This window comes from Phaethon aethereus, assembly GCF_964289735.1.
Source record: "Phaethon aethereus genome assembly, chromosome: 23".
NCBI lineage: Eukaryota > Metazoa > Chordata > Aves > Phaethontiformes > Phaethontidae > Phaethon > Phaethon aethereus.
In genome coordinates, this window is record NC_138599.1 from 7500275 (window position 1) to 7522680 (window position 22406).

A 22406-nucleotide genomic window follows, 5' to 3' on the forward strand; every position below is an offset into this window, starting at 1 on the left:
TATCTATTGCTTATTTATTCAGATCCGTAATAACACTTGAGAGACGGATGCGTAAAAATGAGACACCATGGAATAAAGAAAAACCAAAAAAACCAGCTTTTCGTATGAAAACGCCACGTGTACGCGCTTGTCCGATGTGGAATGTACCTACAGTCGTTTCACGGCCGGGGGCTTCTCCTCGCTGCGCCGCTCCGGTGGGAAAACCGGCCGGTCTGTCCGGCAAGAGCCGGGACACGCTCGCTTGCTGGGGACGAGCTCGTGGAAAGCGCCCCGCAAGCCTCTTATCACCCCAAAACTCGTTTCCAGGCAGAAAAGTCCGACTTGCCCGGCTGTGAACGGACAGGATCCGAAAGCGTCTGGTAGCGAGATGGAAAAAGGGGGCAGAAAGCCCTAATCCTTATGAAGGACGAGACTCAGTTGTTAAATTTTAAGGGGTATCCGATGGCTTTTTCCAGGCACTCTACCAAAGAGCCGGCGGAAAGAAAATCCCTCTCCACTTCCACAAATTTGATGTAGATGGATTTGGGCGACACGCCGGGCTCTACGACGCAGTTCTGAGATAAAAAAGCGTTGATTCCGACCCAATCTTTGCTGAAGGTTTTGGTGTTTGCCTGAAAGTGTAAAAACAGGCACTGCTGGAGAGTCCGGACCTCGGCGATGCCGAGGTAACAGTAGATAATCCGGGCGGATTCCATATCCACCCGGAGGGAGGCCTGGGGCGAAGGGACCTCCAGCTCCCCTTGAGTCTCATTGCCGGGATCGGGCCCCCGGTGCTCGGCGAGAGGGGAGGGGGGTTTCTCGTGGCACTCTTCGTAACCGATGGCGTACAAGCCGGGGCTTTTGGGGATCCCTCCCGGTAATAAATACTGAACGACATTTCCTCCGGTGGGTTTGGAGTGAGCAATAGGTATCCAGTCGATCTCCATGTGCAGCTCCAGACATCTGGCTTCGCTGATGGTGATCTCCAGGAATTTGTAATAAACGTTTTTCCAGTTCATTTTCTGCACTCTGGTCATGATAACACGACCCTCCGGTTTTTCCGAGTTGAAATATTCCCGGAGGCGCTTGCCGAGGGGTACCTGCGAGCTGATCTCCGCGTAGTGGTAACGAATATCCTCCTTCCAGCGGGTGTTGTAACCAATGCCGAAAATGGCCAGTTTGTTAGAAAGATGTAGCCTGGAGAAGTCCGTCCAGCTCTGAAACAGCTCCCACTTCAACTGGACCGACTCCAAGATTTGCATAATGTTCTGCATGACGTCGCGCTTCCTGGAAATTAGAAAACACGGAGAGAAGGATAAAGGCATCAGTAAACTGGAGCTGCAAAACCATCCCGGCGAACGCACCAACCTTCGGAAATTATTAATCCCTTTTGGCTTCCTCGGCCGCTTTTTAGGCTGTGGGTATTTTATTACTATATATGTCCCATATTGCTAGGTGAGTTCTAGGTCTGGTTTTTTTTTTAATCTCAGCAAAACCAAAGAAAAGCCCAACCCAAACTCCTTCCAACATCCCAAGCAAACTACAATCTCTGCTGGAAATGAGACTTCGTGCCAAAAATTCTGGAGGAGACAACCCGGTAAAGAAAACGAGAGCTGATAAATCCCCAAGCTCAGCTTCCCAGAAAGATTCCTGCTCTTACCAACCCCCCAAAAACCACATGGTAGAACTGCCCTGCTCCCACCTGAGCTGTTTCAAAGCCATTGCAAGCGAACAGGTCTCTGGCACCGCTAAATTAACGCGGTTACCGGGTTATTCTTTACAGCCATGCGTTCCCATCGGCACGCGGTCCATCGCAGATGGGAGCTGCATCCCCAGTTTGCAACTGCCATGCAAAGCACTTGTCATTACCCCAAAATTAACGCGAGCGAACGGGGCTGTAATTGTAAAAACCACAAAGCAAGCACCAAGCCACTCCGAAAGGCTCGGTCCCAGTGCTGGATCAGAAACATGGCTGAAGGGACCGACCCCGCAAGAGCAGATGACCTGTGCCCCGACCCAACCGATGCGATAACCCACTGCACGATGGAAATCCTTCTGGATGTCCAATAAAGAAATCCAAAGATTTCTTTTCACTCCCAGTAACGACATCGGTATCAAAGCGAGTTTCCACGGAGGGATTTACGCTTTGCTAAGCCATCAGGAAAGAGCGTACGCGTCTGCCTGAAGCGAGCTGGAACAGCTTCCTCCAGGATGAATGAGACACTCAGGGTGTAATTAGCTAGTAGGGAGGAACTACTCATTTCAGGAGTTATGGCCCTATAATCAAAGCTGTAGGAAGATACTGCGGCTTGTTTGGTAACGGAGAACTCTCTCTTGGTCCAACAAATGAGATTTAAAGGCTTGCTCCACGCAACTCTTGCCCCCCTTTTATCTGTTGTGCTGCACCTGTAAAGCTGAACTGCAGTTGCACGTGGGTCACCACATCCCCAAGAGGGTCCTTCCTCCTCCCACGTCCCACCAGGAGAACATACTGCATCTTTCGTCCCTGCACCAGGCACACTGGTTTTCTTCTGCGGGGCACACGTGAACTTCCCTCCTCTTGTGGGCTCCTTTTCTGCGTTCGTGAAGGTCGCTTGAACTCCCGACAATCAGCTTTTCCCAACAGCTCTCCCATGGAATTAGGGCATGAGACTCATGAGGGCCACCAGGGTCTTTAAGCAAGAGCAGATACGACACCACACAAACCGCACAAGGATACGCCTGGGGTTGAGACTCTGGCAGCTGCATTTCTGCCCAATAAATCCCTACGTGGATCAGGTGGTCTCTTTTTCCATCATATTGACAGAAGTGTTCAAAGAAAGAAGGTTTGGGAGCTGCAGACCCTTTCCATGGTGCTGGAGAGGTCCAACTTCACAGCCTCTCACCTCAAAAAACCTGCTTTTATAGGTGTAAATACAATGCATGCGATTTTGGGAAGGTTCCCCAAGCACTGGTTGTCCTTTAGGTGATCTGGTGCCTCCAGGGCAGACTGCAGGCACTGGGCTTGCAACCACAGAACTCTGTGTCGAGCAGTTTGACGCACAATGGTTGGTGCACACCAGCTCTGCAAACCTCAGGAGGGGTGTCCGAGCCCCCCAGACAGGGTCCGAGCGGTCCAGGCAGAGATCGCTCGCTCCTCACGGCAACGGGAGGGACTGCATCCATCAGCACGTCGCCTCTCTTAACTATCTACCAGCAGCAAACGTGGCAGAAGATTCCTGGACAGACCTTAAAAGACATTTTGGTAAGCGCACCTCCGCCACGATCAGAGCGTAACTGAGTTTCTAGAACACCGAGGAGGGGATCTGCCTGGCAAGCGGAGCGGTGTTTGAGCCAGGGGTTTTTAAAAATGCCTGTTGCATCGGCAACAAACTCCTGTTTCTTACCCTAAGTTACTTCGGAGGGGTCATTTCCACTTCCTCTGTCTAGCAGCAAAGGAGATGGCGAGTAGAGAAACACTGTACAAGATAAATGCGTATTTACCCCAAATCTGTTTCTATTTACATACGGACACCGCAGCAATACAAGCCTGGACTGTTTCAAAGCTTCTCTACAGCATCCCCGCTGCTTCCTCAGAGGCCAAGGAGCACAGCATCGCCACGCTTGGAAAATGTCTTTTTTAGGCTTTTAGGAGTGCAAATTCACCTTCTGGGGACAAGACAGACAAGGGGACACGGTAAGCGCTGGCTCGGTGCAGGGCTGTTTGGTAGCACAGAGCCAGTGTTTCATCCCTGTGATACACTCACTCCACTCAAGACAGACAGCTGAACTCCATTTCAAGAAGGCAGTCCCATCAAACCCAGAGACAGGAGAAAGCAGCGTGGGTAGATTTTCATTCAACAGTGGAAGAATAGAGTTAAGAACCAAAAAAGAAAAAAGCCCCCACCTTTATTAATTACACTATAAATACTCTCACTAAGTTTAGTTCAGCACAGAATAGAGCTGAAGCTCTGGTGAAAAAAAAATATTAGTCACTCAAACTGTTCCTGCTGGGAAGAGGAATAATTTCACTAGAGACGATCTCCGACAGCACCTCGCGTACGGGCGGGAAGGGCTTTCCACAGAGGAAATCCATCACTTCGAGCACAGAGGAAGCAATAGGGGAAATGAAATTTTAAAAATCTCTGCTTTTCAGTTTTAGCATCTCCTCTTCCTGCTTACACCAGGACTCGACAGCTCGGCAGCCGCCCTGCTGAGCTTTGCTTTCCTGGGCTCTATCCAGCATCTCCACGACGCAGCCAAGAAGAGGTATTGCAAGCAGTAAGAGTCAAATTGTTACTATTATTTATTTTTCAACAGAAAAATCTGAGCTAGCAGAGGGTTTGCCGTGTGTCAGTGCTGTGTCACAGGGCAATCTCAGTTTTCAACTGCAGAAGGTGCCCTAGAGCTGGATTTCACCCTGTCGTCAAACCACGACCTCTGCACGGGAGACTGGCCATCTGTATTTCTTTCTCCTCAGAAACTTCTGCAATTCTAATGAGGAAAGAAGAGAGACAAGTAGTGGTGTAAATTTGTTCTAAGGCGCTGTTTCCAAACAAAAGCAGACTTCAAAGAGGCTGAAACAGCTAGTTTCAGTGAGGGACCCAGCTCCCCAAGCTTTTTCTTGCTCATCTTCACAAAGCCCACAGTAAATGAAACCGCTCCTCAAATAAATTTAAAATAGCAGAACAGAGTCTTAAGTAGCGTTTCACTTTTCAGAACAGTTTATTTGGAGGCAGCAGCATGCCGAGGAGATGCAACAGCACGGCCGGTGTGGGGAAGGAGAGCCCAGCTGATGGAGCGCAGGACCCAGACACAGGTTACCTATCGCTCTTTGCTTCCTGCATGCTGAAAATAAGGCAACGCAGGAAATACGGGAAGTGTCTATATGTCTTTGGAGGCCAGTTATTTACCACCTGTAGCTAAGAGAGGCAGTGCCGTCCACGCTATCGTGCCGTGCAGCTTGCTCAGAGATACAACGCATTAGGTTTGTTCGTACACGATCGGGTCCCAGTGCTGACCGAAGCAGCTGAACTCCTCGCAGGCAGCAGGAGTGAAGTGAGCTGCCTCTGTTCCTGCAGGTTTGTGGTCAGTTGATACTGACAGCAGCCTCGCACATGTATGTTTTATCAGGAAAAAAAGAGCCAGAATAAATTCCAGTGCCCAGAGAGGTCAGTGATACGTTTCCTACAGCAAGCATCTTAGCGGCAGTCTCCCACCCTCTCTGCTAGGAAAATAATGTCATGGTGCACATCTGCTCCCGTGGTTTTCTGCAAGCTGCTTAGCTCCAAAAAATCCTTCCAAAATCCCAAGAGGGGGAAAGGGATAAGCAGAGACAGGATTTTTAGCAATACATGTGCTTACAGGCCAGCATGGACACACCAAAATCTCTCCATGTCAAAAATCACAGCACAAGGTTCAACAAAGAATTTGAATGCACCACCACTCCCTCCGATTTTATTGAGGTTATTTCTGCTGAAAATCTGCACATGATCAAGAATGCAGATGAACTGAAGCCCTACCTTCTTTGAAATAAGTTATGTGTATTTTGAAACACTGGCCAAAGAGGTGAAAAAGTCTGGCATCTATTTATATGGCATATATTTATGTGAAAAAGTCATCATCTGCAGTTTTTAAGAAGAGACACAATTTTATTTTTTAAAGATAATAAATAAATACCCATCTTATCTTTGTATCAGCCATGCTTCTCCTAACTGCCTTTAATCTACTAAGTCAGAGTTTAAAAAGTTCCTTGCTTTCATAATGAGGGAAAAAGTAATTTTCAGCAAATCTGTATTGGAAGATGCTTTGTGCTTCCACTTGAGCACGTAAGATGGGCTTATCATCGGCACGCTTCATAAAACGCCCGAGAGTTCAGAGACTTATGTGCGTTTTAGAGAGAACTTGAGGGGGAAAAAAAGGACCAGAAAACTCTGAAAGGTCAATTTACCAAATCTAATCCAGTCGTCCATCCATACAACAATGTTTTTATTACTAACCTCTGTTAGTCTCTGTTAACCTCTGTTTTATTACTAACCAGGGACACTATGTTAATGTATACAGGGCCGATGACTTCTTACCCTACAGAAACTCATTTTCCAGCATAGGAAATACCAGATTGACTTCAGATGACACTACAAATTACTGGCGGGGGAGCTTGTGTGTGGAACCCACCCAGAAGGGTCTGCAGGTCAATTTGCAATGGCTTACTCCCATTGCAGACAGATCTACAACCACCCTGTGGGTTTTAAAATACTGAAGGTCAGAAGAAAGTAGCCCTGGTCCAAGTTAATACGGCACAATTCCTTTCATTTTTCGAAATGCTCTGTGTTATTGTTGGCGAGGCAGGGGAGATTCACATGCTCAAAGCATTCAAAATGCTCCAATATTTGTCAGATTAAACTGATCCAAAAGGTTACAAGTCAGCTCTAGAAAGTTATAAAAATAAAAAAAAAAAAAAAAGAAGAAATCACAAGCTTTGGCGTGCCTTCCCACCACGGAGGGGAAATGCATGAACTTTTTTTGCAAGCATTATTCACTCCAAGCCAACAGTATACGCTACTATCGGGGTGCTGCGTCCCTCTTCTCACTCTTTCTTTCCTCCCCTCCCCTCCACTCCTCCTCTATTCTCTTTTTTCCTTACGTCCAAAGGGGCAAACTTCAGGCAGATGGAAAAAAAAAAAAAACCCAAACCAGATTACAAATAGATCCAAGAGTTTGGCCTCGTGTCACGATACCCGCAGCCTGCCCACACATATCCCTAATGAATCTGATGTGTATTTTATCTGCATTTTAAGTCCTTGCATTCATGTAGTAAGTCTTGATTTGTTTGCTGAATGACGAAGCCAAGAAGAGACAGAGTTGTGAAGCTTTTCAGATGTTCTGAGGTAACTGGAATAATGCATAAAGCAGATTCAACTGTATGAATAGTCTTGCACAATGTATTTATAATTATAATCAGAAGTTTCAAATATCCTCCCCTCCTGCACAACATCCCCAGGGAAACACATTCCAGGGTAAAACATTCATAAATTACTTACTGTGTGTCTTCTGAAGATTCCTGTTTTATCTTTAATGTTCTTTTTGTGGTAGGCATTTCATCTGAAAGGTATAATTCCAACACATAATTATATTTTAAGTAATGTTCCTGGGGCCTTTTTTTTAAGGCTGAAATTAAATAAAAAGTTAATCAGAATTGCTTCCTAAGTCAAGCAGTCCACTGGAGTTCTGCATGAGACAGCTCCAGTTCCTAATCCTCTATAACTGAATAGTATTTTTTTTTCCTTGGGAGAGACACGGTCAGCGAAGATCTGAATCTATCTCCACAAGTGCAAAACTTTTCAAGGACAAGACTACAGTTCCCGCTATTAAATCACAAATGAATTTAATTGCAAACTACATTGTTTAAAAAAACAACAAAAAAAGAAAAAAAAAGGCTATTCTGCTTTCAATGGCACATTTGAAGAGCAAGCATCAGAACAAATGCATCTGTATTCCATTTAGATGTTGTGTGCTGAGTGCTTTTCTCATAACTTCTCTGAACATTACGAATATCATCAGCCCAAGTGCACACAAGTGTCTCTGATTTGACTGAAGGAAAATGGTGACAAACCAGAAGACCAGTGTTTGACTCACCAGAACGAGTCAAACTAGATAGAATTAGCTGTCCTTTACATGCATTTTGTAACGTCATCTTCTCCCCACCATTCCTCTCCCACATATTTCTGACTTTTAAACCCCCTGGAGAAGAAGTTTGAGAGAACCGGAAGGCAGTTAACAGCCAACTTATAAATTTTAATGTGAAACTGCAACTTAAGCCTCTTTCAAAGCATCCCAACTCACCAGTCCCCTGCACACAGATGTGTACAGGTAAGTGACTGCCTCTCCTCTCTGTTTCAGTCTACAAATCATGAGGGGGGGAAAAAAACCCCATCACACCAAAAGCCTTTATCCAATTCACCTCCTAACTACCGCTTTGCTTGGGTCTCCATTGAATTTGAAATATCCACTGCGAAAATAACCCCTTCTTCAGGCAAGGGAGGAACACTCACCCATAAGATCAGTGTCTCAAGAGATATAACTGTATTTTGAGAAACTCACTTCTTCACAAAACTCCTGAGATCAGTGTGTGTTTTCCATCGAGAATGTGGTACCCTTCTCCACTTGACAAAGTTCAATAAGCCACAGGCAACAACCACATCTCCAAATTAATGAATATATTGATTCTTATGCAGAGACACCAATAATTCAGGCAAGAAAAGCATGTGGAAGAGTTCAGTTTAGGTCTCAACCCTGGAGTGTAAGCTTGCTTGCTTTTTTTATTTAAAAAAGGCCACACATCTGGATATAAGCATATTTATATATTTAAAACAAACATACTAGGTAGGGTACATAGGAAGAAGGAGCAACATTTATAGTCACCAGTATTAATAGCAGTGGTCTGAAGTCCTGCTCGTAATGTAAGTGAACAGTGTTTAAGCAGTAATCCATGGGCTCAGCTGGTGCCCAAGGACTTCCAAAGCAGGGCACCACTGAAAGGGAAAATCCCTCCCCGACCCCACGAGGGAAAGTAGAACTGAGCAGGGAAGAAGAGACAAGGGAACATGTTGCCACCTCCTCCTCTGCTGTTTCTGTCCACACAGCCCTTCCTTCCTCTTGCTAGGCTCTTTAAACTCAAGTCCCAATCCTAAAATACTTCAGGAACCATAGTTTGCTTTTGACAATGAATGAGGGAATTTCTTTCCCTTTTCTCCCCAAGAACATCAGGTGTTTAACATCTTGAGCACACGATGTCCAAAAACATGAAAGTCTGTTCCGAGATATGTATGTGTGAGAGAGGTATGAGCACAGAGCACAGGTAAAACCGGAGGATGGAGATGCGCCAACATCTTACCCAGTTCCTGTTCGCCAGTCTGGTAGCAATGCAGATCCTGACTGTGGTTTCCCCAGTCCTCCTGCGAATACTCCTCCATCGTGCTGCCGTCCGACTCCAGCTCCTGGTACAAGCCGCTGCTGTTGATGAGGACGGGCTGGCAGGGCTGGGAGTCCCATCCTCCCTGCCCAAACACCTGCTCCAGCTGTTCAAACGTGTAGCTGCTTTTCCTCTTCCCAACGCCATGCTCCTTCACGCGGCTGTAGCACCTGCGAAGGGTCTAAGACAAAAAAAGCACGTTAGTCAGGCGGCAACGGGTTGGAAGAGCACACATTCACCTGCAGACAGTTTCACGGCTGCTAGGCAAGAGTTTAGGGTTGTTTTGGTGTGTTTGGTTTTTTTAACTTCTGCTGATCAGTATTTGCCCCACGCTCACGAGCCAAATGCAATGCTCCCGAAATTAATCTACACCCACCAGGAAGCATTGTATGCATCCGACATTCCCGCTGCAGCGATTTAGCATTAACGTCTACGACACGGGACAAAGTTGCGCAGCAGCTATAGGTTCATCAGATCTAACTCGGGCGATTTATTCTCTTCCCCACTTCAAAAAAATCCCCCGATTTTCTATGTAACATAGGCAGGGGGGAAATAAAATACCAAGAGATCCCCAGAGATACCAACCAGCCAAGAAAATGCACACCTACTACAAGGAGGAGAAAGCAGAGCTGGTGTTGTGCCCACAGCTTGGAGAAGGTGAAGCGGGGAGAAGAGAGAAAGGAAAAGAGAAAGAAGAGTCCCCCAAAGCAAAGGCGGTCCAACCTTCCTTACTCTGGTAAGAAGACACAAGGTACAAAATGTATATGCCTAAGCTATTCAGCTAGGAAAATATATATTACTTACATATTTTGCATTCCTTACTAACTCACTCTGTCTCTTGTGAAGCTGCTGAAATTTAAAAGAGGTCAAATCAATAATGCTCCAAATTCCCAGACTTTGATAATCAAGCATTAAGAAACAATACTAAGATGGCTCTGTCTAGTAAGCCTTTAAAAACAGTGCTGAGGCCGAAGCCTCCCATTCAGACAGATGCAAAAACCTGGTCTACTTCTGGCGATCCCTTTAACATCCTGCACCGATGGCTGAGCTGGTGCATCACATTTGCTGTGTGACAGCGATGCAAAGCCGTAAGCCTACGATTTCCATCCACATCTCCCCCCTAATCCAGAATAAACAACTATTTCGGGGTAAAAAAAACCAACACAACACCTTTCTGTGCATCCCTCCGTGTGGTTTTAATTCTACCACCACTCTACTTCTGAAATATAATGATGTGCCCAGGTTTGCTGGATCTTGAAGGTTTTCAGATTGGTAGAGTGCTAGAAAACATATTCTTTTCATATTAAATTTATTGTATTGCTCAGGTTCCAGCTTGAATGGTAAAGTTGCCTCTGTAGTTCAAAAGAGGCGTTAATTTGGGAAGAGCTAGTCCTGTCACCTTGCTTTCTGGAGGAGGACTGTTAACAGACTTTCAAGCACACATCGTTGCAAAAACAGCTTTTGTTTTTTTCCTCCCAAAAGGAACCTTTATATCTCCAGAAAGCTTGAACCTACCTAATGCTCCTCATATACTGGTTTAACAGCATCAGCAGGAAAGCAATACATTTCTAACGAGTTTCCTCGAGATATTCAGACCCCTGGGGGCAGAAGCAAAACTGCTAAGCAGCCAAGTCAGTTTTACCCTGCTGTTTCAAAAAAAAAAAGAAAACCAAACAACACACACACAAAAAAACCACAAAATAAAAAATCCACCCATATAAACACACAATAAGCATCAGTTAGTCAGTGGTTTAAGGTGGGAGCCCTCCCAATTTTGCCTTTGCTACCTCTTGGGGTAAACGGGCAGATCCTCTTTGGATGGCCACCAGCAAATTTTAAGGTTCTGTCTCCAAGCAGGGTAAAAAACAACTGGCTACGTCAACCTGGAACCAGAGACCCAGCCAAGAAACCTGTCAATATTCACTGGATGCAAATTGGGTTCCCTAGGCTTGGGTGTAAAGATAAATTTGATTGTTAAAATTCGCCAAAACAAGAACCCCTTGGGAAGATTGAGGCAGTTTTAAACGGTCCGGTTTGCCCTGCTTCCCTTTCAGAGGAAAAGCACATTGGAGTGAAAAAGCAGGGTGATACATCCTCCAAATTCCCTCCTTTCAGCTCAAATTTCACCGAGCAATATGGGTAAACTCTTCTTTCACTCCCAGACTCTTCCAAAAATCCACCCAAAGCAGATTTTTGCAAATATATTTCCCAAACTCCAGTTCTTACATCTGCCCCAGCTTATCCATTGGAATTAAGTGCAGATTTAGAGCCTCTAGCTGAATTTATTAGCAGCCTTTAAGCTAAATAAACTGTCTCCAGTGCAGTTAACCAAAAAACGTCAATACCCTTGGCCAAACCCTCTTTGGAACACTCAACATCCACAGCCACTGGCTCTATTTTAAGCATCTGCTTCAAACATCTCTCCCTACTGATGGAGTTATCGAGTATCTCACACTGGGTTGTAGCCTAGTAGTAATTAACTACTTCATTCAGGCTGCAAATTTGGTTTATTTTACGATGAAAATAATTTAGCATCGAGTCAAATCAGACTAGTACAAGAATTAAAGGAGCAACATAGAAAGGGAGCAAAAATAAATGAGCAATACTCTCATTGCTCATTACTCTTGCAAGTCAAGAGTACTTTTAAGGTTCCTGCCTAGATGCTTCTGGACCTGGCTGCATGATACAACTTTTACCTCTGCTTCTAGCAACAGATAACCTGAAATTTCAGTGAGATAATCTAAAATTTGGTGCTTTCAAAAGCACTAGAAGGCCTGCGGCCAAGCAACTGGTGGCTCCTCGGTCTTGTTTCCTGAAGAATCAAGACTCCTGCTAGCTTTCCTCCTCGGAAGCATTCCCCAGTTTCTCCAACAGGCAGTCCCTACCATTTTTCTAAGTGATTTTCACCTCTGAATAACACAGGCCAGCTCTGATTCACAGACACCCACAGGCTTCTGCATGGCAGGGGTGAGGTGGACCAGATCGATGGCTCTCGCTCTGCAGCTGCCTGCACCTCCCATGAGAATTTTCTTCAGAGACCCCGGTAAGACCTAAATAATTGCTCGGACTTCAGGAAACATCCCCTGAACATTTTATAGCACTCAATGGTTCAGACACTTTTCTCCCAGCAGGTTATTCTAATCACCAAGATTTAAGATCGAGGTTTTTCTTACGCACCTCCTCTATATTCCTCCTGGTGTCCAGCTCAACTCCTGCTCCGCAGTTCCTAAAGTGCACATACATATGTTGATACAAATAGACAAGAAACCAGTAAATTTAGGACAAGTAACTGAAAACAGACCTGATAACTGCCCAGTGACTGCACAGACTGGAAGAGACCAAGGCTTTTGCTTACTGTTCTGCAACACTGCCTGCAATACGAAGACAGATTATCCCCGCTTAATTTATAATTATGAAATCCAAAGGAAGAGACAGTCAAAAAGCTCAATGTGGATTTTCTCACCATTTCTAACTTAGGAGCCCTCATCTCCTCTACAAGTGAACCCACAGGAGAACTGATCACTCCGCAGGAACTGCAGCATGATCATCAGAAACACTGGTCAGAAAAGCCTTCGGAAGCAGCTTTGAGGAAGGCTATATACACAGTTCTCCTCCCAGCAAAAAATAAGATGACGGAGAACCATACCACAGTGAGCTTTTTATATATAACCCCAGAGATGGTCCAACACAAGAAACTCCAGATGCAAGTTGTGCTCTTACTTGGGGAGATGCTACAGGATCTGCAGAGCAGCTAGGTGGCCTACAGGCATGTCCACATTAATCTCTTTAAACCAATTAAATGATAACAGCTGGCCTAGAAGGGGTTCCGACGGCAAAGAGCACCACATAGCACAGCGTTCAGCTCCAAAGGTACTCTTTTACTTATTGGGAGAGATGGCTTTATGTCCCGAATTCAAAATGACAGTATCAAACAGCTTTCTCCCTCATCATGCCAGGATATTCACGAGCAACACGAGATGAAATTGTGCTGGGACAAAAGAAATGGCTTTTGAAGCCTGGAGTGGTTGTAGGGCACATAGGGATGACCAGCACAGTGAAAGGTCTTGAAGTCTTCATTCCCAAGTTGGATAGTGGGAGCACAAGGAAACAGAACTGCCTACAGTAGTCCGATAGCACTGCTCAACTTGCTACCTCATGAACTTTTAGGTTAAAGGATGAGTGCAAGGCAGGAGAACATGAGACTTACAGGGGATATCACCACAAGAAGCCCTATTTCTGTGGTCTATCCAGAAGAAAAGGAGAAGAGCACCTTAAACTCTTGAGAGCCATACACCACTGCAGAAAGGTAACCAACAACTTCAACGTGTCTCTAACATGAGACACCAAGTCTTAACACTCCTCTGCAAACCATGAGCAGCCTCACACGAAACCGCCCTTAAAACTTTGTAGGTGTGCGCTGCAGGAGCTGCCGCGGACCCATCTGCAAAGGCTCCAGCCCCACAAGTGGCTGCACATCTGCCAGATCACAGTACTTGGGGACACACCTGCAGCCAAAATAAATCACGCTTTGCACCGACGAGTGAAGCCGCAATCGTACCCTCATGTGCCCAAACACACAGGGACTTCCTGAAGGATCTGACTATGGCCCAAAGTTCTCTGGTAGAGAACAAGGAAAGTGATGGGAATGTCCTAAGGGGAGAAGGGTGGCGAGGGAGAACACAGGCAAGTGCGTCGTCTGATCGATCTAGGAACTAGAGATCTATTTGGACAACTACTTAAAGAAGCAAAGTCACCCTAAAAGACACAGATAAGGGGTGTCAGTCAAGGCAGGTAAGCCATGTGTTTTTAAGTTAGGTTCTAGCTCTTGCTAACTAACCTAACAAAAAAACACAGCAGATTTTCCACCATTGCCAATTTCTAAATCACAATTAAATATATTTAAAAAAATAAGCTCTTGCTTGGACAGGAAATACTTACAAAAGTGCTACAGCCAATTGCAGAGGTCAACCTAGATGAGGCAGGACTTTGGCCAGTGACCAAGAGGGAACGAAGCTGGGGTATAACAAGCTGTGGCCTGGCCGTGTGAGGAAGTCATGCAAGGAAACGTGGTGCCGAGAGATGATGAAGTTCCCCCCAGCAGCAGCGGGCTACACCTTGCGTCTCAAAATAGCTACCTGCAAAGATGCTCCATCGGTTGCTGCTATTAGAAAGCTGAGAATAAAATTATTCACACCCTTCTCAGGGATTTTATGTTAATTGGGAGAAGAAACTCTCCTAGAGTTTCTAGAGAGAAGAAACTCTCCAGTATTGCCTGAGGAAAGGCAATGGCTGGGCACTTCCATCTCCCAACGTACTGAGCTCCTGGTTTAAGACAGAACTGGAAAAAAAGAGGAACTAGTTAGAGCTTGAGAAGGCAGACCAGCAAAACCCTCTGCCATGCCCATACCCATCACAGCCAATGACTTTTGGCTCTGTGAAGAGTTCAGATGGGATCGATGTGTCCTACAGAGCTCGGCATGCAGAGATGTGTCAGTAAGGTTCAACTTACTCCTGGCATGACCTGCTCAAAACCAGCATTTAAAACCCATCGCTATTTTAGAGCGATGAAGGCCACGCTTGAGTAGATTGCCTTGCCTTCAGATAAATGCTCATTCCTAAAATCAAACTTGAAGTTTTGTGCATCCACTGTGATCAGGACAAACAACTTTATGCCACCTACGAGCCTGCCTTTCAAGAAAAGCCCAAAATGCAGCAGTCTGGACCAAAGATGTCTGAGATGCACTCAAGAGGTCATATCTCTGCTATCAGCAAGCCATGACAGACCACACAGACTCAAAGCCCTGACAGTTCTCGCTCTCAAATGAACAAGCAGAGCAAGGCCACAAGCCCCTCCAGAAGACGAAGAGCAGCACAAATGGGAAAATGCTCCTCTCCAAAACAAGCTTCAGCCCAGCGGCAGAAAGCATCAACATGGGTGGCACCATGAGGGAAACTTCTCAGATAGTTCAGAAAGCTAAAAAGCTTTACATGCAACACCATCCCAGCAGTGTGTTGCTGCTCATCCTGGGGCCAAGAGTCTCTAGAGGAAGGTCCATGCCACTTGCCTTCAGCTGTGTTGAGAAAACTTTCAGTGGAGAGCAACATCTTAAATCCATGGGAAAAGCTGGAAGCGAAATACCAAAGGTGGCTTTAACTCCAGTTTTCACCAGGACCAGTGGTCAAGGGTTGGTAACTGGTGAGACCACAGCTGTCCAGAGGGCGTCACCTACTTGGCCCCCAAATTTATACACTTCACAGGACTGAGCATAATCAGGAAGAGTAATGAAAGCGAATCCGCCTGCACACCGGCACTTGAAGCTGTATGCTTTCACACCAGCTTCATTCTGCAGAGCATTTCAGGTGCATCCAGTAGCTTCTAAAATAAGTAAAAATCCATGATCAACCATCCAACACCTCCTGCATCACTGCCGCTGGCACTCTTTCCTGACGTCAAAGCAGCCTCGGCAGTAACCAATGTGAACCGGATGCCCAAAATTCCCACCTGCCTGTGTGTGCTGGCTAAGGGCAAGTGATAAAAGCCAGGAGGATTTTTAACACCTTTCCAAGTCCTCCATAGTCAAGGAGCACAACAGGGAAAAACTGTGTGCTCCCAAACTAAGATTTAATGTTGAGGTTTAGCAAATTTGTCCTTCTGCAATGAGTTCCCGGCCATCAACTCCTTCTGTCTCAACAGGATAACCTGCCGGCTCGCTCCCAGCTCCCTCTGGGAATCATTTTGCACCCATGCAATGAGCGGTAGATGACCCAGGTATGCCAGAACAACCAGACCAAAGTATTATCGACTTGCAACACGGCTGCAGAAGGTACTGGATGGTAAAGACATTCATCCTGCACGTGCAAAGTGAGCCAGATGCCTACCGGCACGACACTGCTCTGCAGATATCCTGGATAAAGAGAGCGGATGTAGCTGCTCAGAGAGGGTGTGCTCCACGTGACACTCTCCTCCCAGAGATGCTCCTCGACTGCAGCCCCACGATACGTCCAAGAAGGAGTAAGACAAATAAATCAGTTCTTTGACACTGGAGAGTTTATTTTTTCTGGCTTATAAACATCAACAGGAAGTTGCTCCCACCTACCAGGGCCTGTGAGATCCTCCAGCAAGAAGCTGGGCTGCTGGAGAGGATTCAAGGAATGACAAGAAACAACCCAGCCTGGAAAACCCAGCGCACCTGAATCTATTTAAGCCAAAGAAAGATCCAGAGGTAACTTGAACATGGTCTGCACATGTCACAGCCGGTGGAGCTACTGGGATGAGGATCTGGGCCTGAGATAACAAATGCAAGACAAAGATAAAGCATATTCGAAAGAAGTAGAAGGCAAAGCTGTTTCAAAGATGGACAGTTGGCTGGTTGCTACAAAATGTACCAATGCTCCATCATTTGAGTTCTTCAAATTAAAAGGCAGCTGCTCTGCTCAATGTTATCGTACCCAACGATGAAATTCTGGGTGTATTCCAACCTCCCGTATCACACAGGAGGTCAAACTAGATTACGGCAACCATCGCTTTCTCAGCCAGTCTAGTTAGCGCAGCTTTCCCCTTCCTTAAAAACAACTTCACGCAAGATTTAGAAACAGATTGTTTACATCATAAAGCAGCTAAAACCACAGCCCCATTACAAATAAGACCCTGTCATCATTGCTTTACATATAGCTTAAAGCAAGAAAACACCAACAGCTGATATTCAGGTGCGATTTTTCATTCCTTCCCATTTCATGTGGGATTGCGGCATTCGCCTCTCCTCTTTGTGCCTATGTTCTCTATGAGTCTTTAACCAGCGTCTTCAAGGTATTTATTTTTCCTTTGAAAAATAAATTACAGGCTTAGCAGACAACCACAACCCAGCAGAAACCTCGTCACCCATCTGTGGTGAGAGGGATGGGTGACTGGAGGTTTACCTACAGAAAAATCCAGCATCATGGGAGCGGGTTTACAATCAGCAGCAGGACTCGTGAATTCCTGCAGCCAGAAACTAGATGTTGGAGCTGCTCCTCTTCAAATAAATGGCTTGGCACTGACTCCGGGGAGAGGTGAACAAATTTCAGTGGCACTCTTGCAAAATAAAAGTGGAACTCGCATTTCCACGGTAGCTGCAGAAATGACATGTTAAAAATGCACCCGAATTCATTTTAACAGCCTCCTGCTGCTGAATGGCAACTCTTAAGGAGAGATTTCTCTCTGCTTGAGAAAGGCTTGCTAGCTGCAACTGCAGCCAGTGAACTTCTAGCACCGAAATGCTCTCGCAGCTCAACGAAGCAAAGCGCTGTCAGGAGAGCGAGTCTTCGATTCCACCTTCAATGAAGGAAGATGCATGCAACAGAAGCAGACATTCTTCCACAGATTTAAAAAAATGCATAAGATTCGGTACTGAAAAAAAACAACTGGAGCACATTATTTCAAGAACACTCCTTTAAAATAAAACAAGACTTTATTGCCTGAAAATTACCCTTGACTCGCACAGCTCTGCACGGCTCTATGGCGACCGTAAAACCTGAGCTCCCCTGCGCTTTCCCAGAGCATCCCCCTGCCATTGCAGCCACGTGCAAAGGCTGGAAGAGGATGAAAACAATGGTGTCCCAGCATATTACCTGATGGAAAGCGATCTCAAAGAATACGTACTCGGTACGTCGGCTTTGGGCCTTCATAAGGCAACTTCACAGCACAAGGTGATGGCTCATTTTCGGTGGTTAAATGCACTGGAGTTAACAGCTAACCTCCTGGCTGAAAGAACATTGCCAGGCAAAGGGCACAAAATCAGCACACAAACCTGGAAAGGGTTTTGCCAAATATTCCATTGCCTGTCTTAGGACCAGTGCTTAGGTCAAACCTTAAAACTTACAGGCTCTTCAACACACTGCTGGAGAGAGGTGACGAGTTTTGCGATACACAAACCAGGATAAATCCTTGTCCATGAACATACTTAGGAAATACGAGGAAGTTTGGATGAAAAGCACATGCACTTTAGTAAACGACTCTTTAACAAGAGCTCTGCATCGTAGGAACAGTCAGAATATGTTACTAAACAAGCAAAGATTAAGGATACAACTTGACACGCCAGGATGAGGAAACTACAGAGAACAAGACAGCTTTTCTGGGAACCCACAAGGCAGAAATCAAGATGTTTCAATCCTCCTGCAGCTCCCGATTGCCGAACTCACCGGTCTGCCGACCTCAGAGCCACAAAATTGGATTCAAGGTCTCTTTCCGAAGGAAGAAACCAGGAAAAGCTGCTGTAACGGTTACGTGTTAATCCCTAAATTTGAAACAGACACTTCCAGAGTGGCTCAAACCCAACAGCGGTCTCGTTCCCAGCTTGCAGGCCAGCACTGCTTATGTGCAAAAAAGCACATGCAGATGTTAAGAGACAGACGAAAATCTGAACTGGGACCTTACTTTGCATCCTGTTTGAATTAGGAGAGAATGCATCTATGCGACAACTGGAAAACTTTCTTCTCTGGAGTTGACTTTTTCCTTTCCAGCTCATTTCTAACTCGCTCTTCAAGATTTTGCAGGGTCCAGGGAAGGCAGGTGTCCTGAAGAAAGCCAATATCGAGTTCTTATTTTATAAATGCGTTTAGATAAGTTGAATCTGATACCTTTTAAACTCTATTTACATTTACATCAGCAGACCTTTGATGGGCATTAAGTAGAAGTGTCCTATAAAATCATGGAAATATGGAACATTACAGATAACAAATAGAATGATGCAACAATATGCTTCTTTGTCACCATCTCCTCTGCTTTCAGCTTAGCTGGCCGATAGCGGAGGACTACAAAGTGTCTGTGACCTCCCCTTGCTCCAACAGCGCTTTCAGGTGGTCCCGCTCTGTCTTAAAGGTAACTTCAGGCATTCACCCCCCCACACCCAGAAGTGATTTTTGCTCTCGGTTGAGCACGAAAGAGTCAAGCAACCGATTCTGCCTGGAATTCTACAAAAATTGGGATTTTAGGGTTGGCAGCAGCTACTGCAACTACCTCAATAATCCCTGTAACAACATCAAGTCTTGGCTGTTCTGAGAAACCCCAGCTTTCGATGAGTGCTCATTTCACAGCAATTCCAGTGAAAAACCTACTGTGAGCCTGAAGGCTTCGGAAAAAGCCACATTTTTGCTCCTCCAGACAACTGCATGGATGAAGACCCTCGCTGTGGGGATCCAGGATATGCAAAAGCTCAGGCAACATCACGATGGGTGTAGAGCACTGGACACAACTGATGTCAAACGGCTGTTCTGCAGCCGGCAGACAGCCCAACCTGTGAATGACTACAGGCACAGGACAGCACACAGATGGAAAGCAGACAACCCCCTTCCAGCTGAACCTTTCAACTGGTGTTGAATGGTTGTTCAGATGTTACGATATTGAAGAAGGGACCTCCCCACTGTATTGCGTGTTGATCTAGAAACATCTAACACATCTGTCAAGAGTTGCTCTTAGAGCTACTGCAAGGTGATAAATATAAGCCTTGTAGTCTTTTACTCCTTCTAAGCTGTTTGATAGGTACATGATGTCGGGTTTCCTCCAAGCTTGAGCATTTTGGGGGCAAAGACGTGTTCAAGCATCACTTCTTAAAGGAAAAGGGGAGAAGTCATCCTCTGCAAGAAGCTCACAAACCCTTGGGAGGATGGGATCTTCCAGCAGTCACCAAAATGCTTGCTCTGGCCCCAAAGCAGCCACAACCTGCACCCAGCTCCATCCAAAACCATCGTCTGAACCCAAATATCCACTTCTGGGCTGCTTTAATAGTAAGACTTCTCCTCACACCATGCTTAGTATCCCCCAAAGCGTTAATGGTTGCAGAGCCTGCAGCCAAAACTGGGTCCTCTACAGCCACTGCATGAACTCCCATCACAACCCAAAATCATCAGAGTCTTGTGGACAAAGCCAAACCACCTCAAGTAACTTCTCTATCATGCATCAGCCTCTGGCAAAGCCCAAAGTTTCACAGAAAATGCTATTTAAGCAACAAGCACCTTGAAAGCTGCTGAGAAAACAAGGGTCTCGAAGAATTTTCTCAGTGCAGCAACATTCCTCTCAAAAAATATTTGGATGCATTCAAGGGAAATAAATCCCTGAGCAGCAAATACACAGAGTCAATGAGATGACACAGGGAAAATACATTAAGAAACTCACACAGCTATAGGAAGGGGGGTTGCTTTGTTTTAACCACCTACTTTCAGGGATGAAGGCTATTCTAACTAACAGGGATTGAAAGGTGAGTCTCTCACTCCTGAGCATCCTCGATATTTCAGAATCCCTTATGTCACATATTTTGCAAATCAAAGGCAGCCCGGGTGTATACACCTGGAGAATCCCCGACCGGCTGGGCTGGCACGGCTGTATTTAACAGAAGAGAAGCAAACAGTCTCACTGATCCGTAGCAATAACAAGACATTACTTTTTTTAATCAATTGGCACTTTAAGTGGCTGCACAGGCAGCCTAATGGGTCATGAAAGGGAAGAATAAAAGCCAGAGAGAGCTCAGAGCATTTAATTCACCCGTCCAAGCTTCATTCACATTTATACACTGAAAACACGCAGCGATTCCCACCCCATCCACAGTCCCTCCAAATATCTCCTCTTCATAAAAGTGGGATGCGTGGAGCCCCTGCTCCCAAGCCAGACACCAAACCCAGCCCTTCCCTTTTCTCCAGGGAATGATGCAACTGGAAAGATCCCTTTTTAAAACTCACCACCAGAGGAAATGCAGCCCATCGGGCTGTTTAACAGGGCTCAATTATTAAAGAGGTTTCTGAGACCGCAGCATGCTCTGGTGCGAGCCGGGGGAAAACACTGCACAGAAACTCCAAAGCAAAAGAGGGAGCCACAAGTGCAGGAGGGCAACCAGACCCCAAGCCACCCCTCATTACTGGAGTAACTGGCCACCCTCTTTTCCCATGGGGGCTTCAGGGAACAGCTCATGCCACCCCCTGATGGCCAGAAGATGCTGGAGGACACGTAAGGGGACTGAGTCAACCCACCCCAGGCTACGGAGCCCAGCACACTCAGGGATGGAGGCAGCAATCCAGAGGATGTGGCACCCCAAAAACCCAGGGGAAAGGAGGCTGCTGGGGGCTGTCCACATGAGGAGACTTGAACGGCTGGGACACTGCGTTGTCCTCCCCCCAGGAGAAAAGGATGCTGCCGCAGCCCAACCCCACGCAGGAGGAACTGAGTGGCTGAGCCTACAGGACACAGCACCTGGATCTGAAAGATGCTGCTAGATGCTGCAGGCGTGAGGGCTGAATGAGGCCGTGGCTCCCAGCCTGCTCTAGGTATGCCAACTGGGTGCTGGGGGGAGCCAGGCAGCTGTCCCAGCCCAGGGGATGGGGTGCCCCACACCCAAGGGCAAAGGATGCTCCAGAAAAATGTCAGCATGGGGACACCCCAAAAGGCTGATCCCAGGGGATGGGGTGCCCCCACACCCAGCACCAAAAGGTGGGCTGACCCCAGGGGACGCCCACAATCGGGGATAGAGGATGCTTCAGGGGAGACCCTGAAGCGATTGAGCTCAGGGGACACGGTGCCTCCACACCCAGGACCAAAGGCTAGGCTGAGCCCAGCGGATGCCCACGGCCAGGGCCAAAGGATGCTCTGGAAAACAGCTCCCACAGGGAGATCCTGAACGGCTGATCCCACGGAAGCGCTGCCCCCGCTCCCAGGGCCAAAAGACGTCCCGTGAGATCGCCCACCCGCAGGCAGGTGGGCGGCAGAGCCCGGGGACACCCTCCCACCCCCGCGGGGTACCTTGATGCGCTCCCGGCACTGCGAGGGGGTGCGCTCGTAGCCAAGCTCGGCCAGGGCGCGGGAGACGCGCTCGTACATGGCGGGCCCGGGGGCCTTGCTGCCGAAGACAGTGCCGGCGCCCTCCAGCTGCTGGTACCGCGCCTCCACCAGCCGCTCGTTGCCCCAGACGGCGATCAGCGCGTTGGTCTCCGCCGGCGTCCAGGACATCCCGCGGCAAGCGGCGGCAGCGGCGGCGGCGGCGGCGCCGCCCGGCGAGAAGGAGACGGAGGGCGAGGCCCCGCCGCGGCCCCCCGCCCCGCCGCCACCGCCCCCCAGCCCGGCCCCGCCGGCCGCCGGCCCCGGGCCGAGGGGGGAGGCGCCGCTGGGGGTGGAGGGGTCGGAGAGGCTGGGGTTGCCGTCGCTCAGCGCGCCTGGCGAGCCCGGCGACAGCACCTCCATCTTGGGGATCTTCAGCGGCGGCTCGGCGGCGGGGAGCTGCGAGGAGCCGCAGGACGCCGCCATATTGGAGATGCCGGACCCGAGCGGGCGGAAGTGACGCGGGGCTACCCCAGCGGGAGGGACTTCCGGCAGCCCCTAGGCGGGGAGCGGGGGCGGTGCGAGGTTGGGGGGAACACGTGCCGCCGCCGCCGGGGGCGTGACCAAGGTGGGGGGCTTGGCCATGGCCAAGGAGGGCGGCTGCGGGGGCGTGGCACGGTGAGAGGAGGGCGTGTCCGC

The 22406-nt window shown here is 47.5% G+C and overlaps 1 protein-coding gene across 4 annotated transcripts; it reads right to left on the minus strand.

Annotated features, from left to right (window-relative positions):
- Positions 1 to 364: 364 nt before the first annotated feature.
- MSANTD2 (Myb/SANT DNA binding domain containing 2) lies at positions 365 to 22193 on the minus strand (the record flags this gene model as incomplete). Of its 4 annotated transcripts, XM_082009865.1 has the most annotated exons (5): positions 365 to 1266; positions 6999 to 7059; positions 8852 to 9110; positions 9734 to 9778; positions 21693 to 22193. In XM_082009865.1, 5 exons carry the CDS (start codon positions 22191 to 22193, stop codon positions 414 to 416), a joined length of 1719 nt encoding a protein of 572 aa, XP_081865991.1. In that variant the 3' UTR covers positions 365 to 413. The 4 variants fall into 4 exon arrangements, with proteins under 4 accessions (XP_081865991.1, XP_081865994.1, XP_081865993.1 ...); XM_082009868.1 differs by lacking the exon at positions 9734 to 9778 and having other exon boundaries at positions 8852 to 8954; XM_082009867.1 differs by lacking the exon at positions 9734 to 9778.
- Positions 22194 to 22406: the final 213 nt, after the last annotated feature.